The following is a 6,263-nucleotide window of genomic DNA, read 5'->3' as shown; positions in this document are numbered from 1 at the left end:
AAACATAAGTCAATTAGCAATCTACAGTAGTAATTTGTTATAACTATTAGTTTTTACTAATAATTAATACTGTAAAAAAATTGGAGCGAGAGTTAAAACTTATTTTAAATATATTAATTAATAAATATGTTATTTGAAATTTGATTTTTTAAATGCCTTTATACCAATTGAGAGATATATTTGATAAAAATATATAACTATTGATTTTTTGGTCATTAATATGAATCGATTGTCACAAAAGATTCAATTGAAAATTATAATAAACTGGTTTGACTTAATACAAATTACTAAACACATTGTTTAGTATATTATTAAACTGTATTTCTCAGTATTTTGTATACTTATATAGCTTATTATCGGTTGGGCCGACATATCATAATTATTATTATTATCGTAATCGCCAGCGATTTACGCTAACACTATCACAATTGATGGCACCGGTGTGTCTGAGAAAGGTTAGAATGGATGCTAGCGTTGAACACATTGGACAGTTGTATAAAGACTGCAAGCCGTGGGTCGTCCAAGTGATTGTCCACAATATTACACTATTAAATGAACAGACCTCACACAACGGCACCGGCTTTATAGTGGACAGTGAATTGGGACTAATTGTTACCAACTATCATGTGGTGAGCGATAATCCTTGTGTGACCATTGAGTTTCCCAACAATTTTTCCGAATGGAGATTCATTGAGGGAAAACTGTCGAGTAATGCCGACACCGATACCATAACCGGAAAAATTGTTTATATTGAACCGCAACACGATTTAGCGCTGATACAAATGAGACAATATGTGGCCTATTCTTTGCCAAATCTAGAACTGTCGGATACGGTTCCCGATGTTGGCGATGAAGTGATAACTATTGGTTATCCTGATGTTCACAATACAATCCAATATGGCTTTATTTGTTCAGTGCCGCACCAAATAGACATCAATATTGGATATCTATTCAATTTCGATAGATATTCAGATCCCAATCATACGTATACTCTTCATTCGTCTCCCGGATGGCCCGGCAGTTCGGGTGGTCCCGTCATTGATATGAATGGCCGAGTTATTGGCGTACACTTTGCATCCTTAGACTACAAACTAAATATTGCCACCAAATTAACCGATGTTTATGGTAATAACTAATTGAAATTAATTGAAAAATGTTATTCAATTGGTTTGTTATTGAATTTTTTATGTAACAATTTGCTTGAAATTCATAGCATTTATTCAAAAGGGAAAACATTATATGAACAGTAATCTCATTGAATTACTTAATGAAAGACAACAACGATTTAAAAGACCAAACAATTTGGGAGTTATTTTAAGAGGATTTATTGTTCAAGGTTTCACATATAATGCCATAAATGCCAGGTATAGGTATCGTATAGTATGATAATACACTTTAAACACACACACACACACACACACACACACACACTTTATATTGTATGAATAAATTACAGGTAATTAATTTTTTTAAACACAGAGATCAACTTGAAGTCAATGATATCATAACAGCTGTAAACGAGACTCAACTCACAGATTGGAGACAATTGACGTCTGCTTTAGACAACATCACTGATGACCAGAATCTTCGGCTAACAGTTATGAGAGAGAGAAGACTTGAAACTGGAAAACGAATACTAAATGAATTGAATCTACAAATTAAGCCACAAAACAATATCAATGAATTTTATTTTTAATTATAAAAATATAAAACACTTATTTTATTTATTATACAAACTATTTAACTTTTATTGAAATATTAACAATTTATTGATAAAAAAATTGTTCAAAAAGTTGATAATTAAGTTTTTAATATAGATTTTTATCTTACAATAATTTGACAATGTGAACGAGATTAGTTATTGTATTTAATGCAAATAATTTGATTTAAATTTAAATAATTATTATTTTTATGGCTAAGGTAACTAAAACCATTTTTTATATTATTCAATCACTCAATCAATCAATGAAATAAAAAAATTAATTATCGTTGTATACATTAAATTAAATATTAGTAAATAGTAATAGAGTTATAACAGATATAAAAAAGTATGTATCGATTTGCACACAAAATCCAATTCAAGAATATTATCAAATGGTTTGATATGTAATAAACAAACTGATGATAAAAATACTATTTTAATGTATTTTATTACTCAAAACCTCAGGTCATTGTCGATAACCGGTACCTATGTATTGGGCAAAAAGTATACAAATTACTGGACTCATCAGTGGTCAACAACTACTTCTCAGCGATCAATAATGAATGGACTGAAAACTGCTCGCATGGATGCCAGCGTTGATCAAATTGAAGGGCTGTATGAATCAGTTAGGTCGTGGGTGGTTAGGGTATCTGTTCCCAAGTTTTCAGAATCTGACGATGAAATGTGTAGTTCCACAGGATTTCTTGTGGACGGAGATATGGGGTTTATTTTAACCAATTACCACTGTATTCTTGACACTAATACGGTGGCCATTGTCTTTGAAAGTCAAATACCCGAATCACAAGTAGTAGTTGGAAAAGAGTCGAGCGAAGAAGCTGTAGATACATTTAAGGGACGAGTTGTATATGTCGACCCACAACAAGATTTAGCACTGATTTGTCTTCAACATTACATTGAAGCGGTATTGCCTGAGTTGGAGTTGTCTGAAATGGATGCCGAAGTAGGCGATGATGTCATAAGTGTAGGCAATCCAATGATTAGCAATACATTGCAATCGGGTATAGTGTGCAGTGGATCGTTGAAAGGGGACTTAAGCAACAGTATACTCTTGAATAACGACACTTATATTAATATGAATAAGATATTTATGTGTCACTCGAGCACTGGATGGCCCGGAGCTTCGGGCAGTCCTGTCATCAATTTGGACGGCAAAGTAGTTGGAATACACTTCGCCCTATTATTAACAAAGAATTGTTTGGCCACTAAACGCACTGATATTTTCGGTAATTATTTCTAATATAATTTTTTTTTGTTATTCAATTAAAAATCTAATTCAATCGTCAAATTAACACATTATTTATCATAGCATTCATTGAAAGAGCCAAACAATATATGAATAGTACTTATATTGAAATGCAAAATGAAAGACAACAACGAAATCAAAGAGCAAACACTTTGGGTATTATTTTGCAAGAATTTGCTGTCAAAGGGTATGCATATAATGTATCAGTGAATGTCAGGTATGTTTCGATGTTATCACTATAATATACTGTACTAGAAATTAGTTGTTTTTAATGACTATTATTTGTGTTTATTTGAATAATAAAAATTTTTCCAAAGAAATCTATTGCAAATCAATGACACCATAACAGCTGTAAACGGGACTCAACTCACAAATATCAAACAATTGACCGACGCTTTAGACACTATTACTGGCGACCAAACCATACGTTTGACAATTAGAAGACAATCGAGATTAGAGTCAGGAAAACACCGAATGGATGAATTGGATGTCAATCTAATTCCTGAAACACCAAACAATAGATTTTATTTTTGAATATTAAATATGTTATAATCTGGTTGTTTGCTAATACATGTCAAATATTTATTGATAATGTGGATTAAATTCACATTAATGTTTATTGAAATAAATTGAATTGAAACACCAATGTACTAAATCTACTAATGTATTAAAACTATTGTATTAAATCATTTCATCAGCAATTAAATGCATATCTAAGCATGAATTTTAACAATACATTAACATTTAAATGTTTATGTACTGTATTATTAATAGTTTATATTAGTTTATATTAGTTGTTACAATTACCAGTATTATTTTAATAAATTTCAGGTTAATTCATTGATATGTATCGTTTATTAGATAAAATATATGCAAAAATATTCAGGTAATTTTACTAATTAAAATAGTTGACAATATCTAACAAATATTTTATAAAATAACATTTTCAGCAAAAAGTTATTGGTATCCCTATCGGCTATTACAGCATTTAATTGGCAATCATTTAACAGAAATCGACAGAATATCAAACTAAGAGCACAGGTATGTATGAGATGTTCATATCTTATGGACGAACGTATTGAAAAGCTATACAATGAATGGAACGGTTCGATGGTTAAGATCTGGATATATAGTATGTCCGATACAAATGCTAGTAGACTGGGCAGCGGTGCCGGTTGTCTAGTGGACAGTCGTGATGGTCTCATACTAACAAACTATCACGTGGTGCGCAACTCTATTGACGTATTGGTTGAAATGTCACAGAAATACCCGAAATCTGATTTACTTGTATCGGTTGGACAGACATCGGGAGACAATGATATGATACAGCAGATCGCGGGTCGCGTGTTGTACGTCGAGCCGCAGTACGAGTTAGCACTAATAAATTTGTGTAATTATAAGTCGAACGCTTTGCGCGCATTTGAATTGTCGGCCACTGATCCCGAACTCGGCGACGATGTCATACTGTTTGGAAACCCGAGGATCAAGAATACGATTCAGGCGGGCGTTATACACTCCATATCGGCAAAGGGACAGATAACTGCCTGTTTTTTGTTTAACGAAAACATTTGTATCGATCAGGACTACCTGTTTACCCAACATTCAGCTACGGGATGGCCCGGTTCGTCAGGGGGTCCACTGATGGATATGAATGGACGCGTTGTGGGCGTTCACTTTGGGGCTGTCGAACAGAAAATCAATTTGGCCGCCAAATCAATGGATATCATAGGTTTGTTTGATTAATATAATAAAATAGAAAAATTAATTTAAATTTAGTGAGCATTTATTGTCCGATTCAATTAAATTATAGCATTTTTGGGAAGGAGTCAACAATTTTTGGACAACGACTACATAACTATCCAAAATGATCGACAAAATCGATGTAAACGACACAATAGTTTGGGTTTAATACTCTTAGGTTTTGTCATCAATGGATTTACATTTGGTGACACCGATGTCAGGCTAGTCATACAATTAACACATATATTATGTGATATAAAAGTTTATTTTATTATTATTTATTAATTAATTATCTGATTGATAATAGAAATCAGTTACAACTGAATGATATAATAACATCAGTAAACGGATCTCCGATTAGATTTATCAAACAATTGACCGATGCTTTGAATAATCTGACCGAAGATAACCAGACGATTCAGTTGACAGTCTTGAGAGAGACGAGAACAGAGACAGGAAAACGAAGAGCTGAGGAATTGGACGCCAATATAAAAGCAAATACTAGTTATAACTGGTTTTATCTGTGATTGATATATTTGATTCAAATTTCATATACTGTATATAAGCCAACAATTATATGAAAAATAGCTCTAATTTTTAAGTATTGCCAATAAATAGTAGTTTTAAAAACCTAACATTTTTTATAAATTATTATTTAATAAATGTATTATATAAACTTATTAGTTGTCTATAAAATCAAAACTATTAAATAATTTATATTTTCTAATTATACAGTATATGACTGTTAATAGTGAGATAATCTGAGAGTATCTTAAAACTTGACTAATACTTCCAGATTATCTCACTATTGGAATCGATTACTGCAATAAAATAATCAACTTTTTTTTCTTAGCAGTCGATGCTAATATTTAGTTAGTTTTAGAATTAATAAAAAATGACCAAGTACAGTAATGTTAAATGTAATATTATCTATAATTATGCCATTGATCATCATTACATTTAAAGTATGGTTTACCAGATATTTAATATATCGTATCAATAGTTGACCAGTCGAGCAGTCGAAATCAGTCGAGTTTTAAGATACTTTCAGATAATGTCTATACTATAGAGTCTATACTATAGACTCCATAGTCAAACATTGTCATCCCATAAATACTTATTATTAGTGTATTGATTAATAATTTTTTATGCTCTATTAAATAGTTGTTATAATAGTTGCCAAAAAACGTCAAATAGTTGTTAAAATAGTTATTTAAACTGTATTAAATAGTTGTATATAATTGCCAAAAAAGCCAAATAGTTATTGAAATAGTTATTTATTTTCTTATAAATATTTCAACTGATATATAATTCACTTGTTTTCAGCATATTTACAAAAATGATTTATATAAATAAACTAAATATTTCTATTGTTAAAAAAGTAATATGAGTTGATAACAGTTTACACATGTTATATAATTTATATAACTATTACTTTTTGTTTTTACATATATTTGAGCAATATTTTACAATCTAATGCTTATATTTTTCAAAATAACTGAAATAGTTATTTATAAGTTTTTATAGTTGCTAACCTAACAAATAGTTATTTATAGT

The 6,263-nt window shown here is 30.6% G+C and overlaps 3 protein-coding genes across 5 annotated transcripts; all 3 read left to right on the top strand.

Moving 5' to 3' along the window:
* Positions 1 to 211: 211 nt before the first annotated feature.
* Positions 212 to 1,696, top strand: LOC128954004 (probable periplasmic serine endoprotease DegP-like). Its single transcript, XM_054299562.1, has 4 exons — positions 212 to 267; positions 350 to 1,125; positions 1,214 to 1,364; positions 1,480 to 1,696. Exons 1-4 carry the CDS (start codon positions 221 to 223, stop codon positions 1,694 to 1,696), a joined length of 1,191 nt encoding a protein of 396 aa, XP_054155537.1. The 5' UTR covers positions 212 to 220.
* A 296-nt stretch (positions 1,697 to 1,992) lies between these two features.
* LOC128953939 (serine protease HTRA1-like) lies at positions 1,993 to 3,536 on the top strand. Of its 3 annotated transcripts, none has more exons than XM_054299485.1 (4): positions 1,993 to 2,048; positions 2,168 to 2,946; positions 3,030 to 3,183; positions 3,284 to 3,536. In XM_054299485.1, exons 2-4 carry the CDS (start codon positions 2,262 to 2,264, stop codon positions 3,498 to 3,500), a joined length of 1,056 nt encoding a protein of 351 aa, XP_054155460.1. In that variant the 5' UTR covers positions 1,993 to 2,048; positions 2,168 to 2,261; the 3' UTR covers positions 3,501 to 3,536. The 3 variants fall into 3 exon arrangements, with proteins under 3 accessions (XP_054155460.1, XP_054155459.1, XP_054155457.1); XM_054299484.1 differs by having other exon boundaries at positions 2,000 to 2,097; XM_054299482.1 differs by having other exon boundaries at positions 2,000 to 2,106.
* A 248-nt stretch (positions 3,537 to 3,784) lies between these two features.
* Positions 3,785 to 5,233, top strand: LOC128954003 (serine protease HTRA4-like). Its single transcript, XM_054299561.1, has 4 exons — positions 3,785 to 3,852; positions 3,917 to 4,695; positions 4,777 to 4,927; positions 5,014 to 5,233. The coding sequence occupies exons 1-4, from the start codon at positions 3,812 to 3,814 to the stop codon at positions 5,231 to 5,233; spliced, it is 1,191 nt and encodes a 396-aa protein (XP_054155536.1). The 5' UTR covers positions 3,785 to 3,811.
* Positions 5,234 to 6,263: the final 1,030 nt, after the last annotated feature.

This window comes from Oppia nitens, unplaced genomic scaffold, assembly GCF_028296485.1.
Source record: "Oppia nitens isolate AA-2021 unplaced genomic scaffold, nextdenovo-longstitch-racon4-pilon3 scaffold24_pilon_pilon_pilon, whole genome shotgun sequence".
Taxonomy (NCBI): Eukaryota; Metazoa; Arthropoda; class Arachnida; order Sarcoptiformes; family Oppiidae; genus Oppia; species Oppia nitens.
The sequence above is the reverse complement of the archived record's forward strand: the minus strand, read 5'-3'. Positions and strand labels throughout refer to the sequence as shown.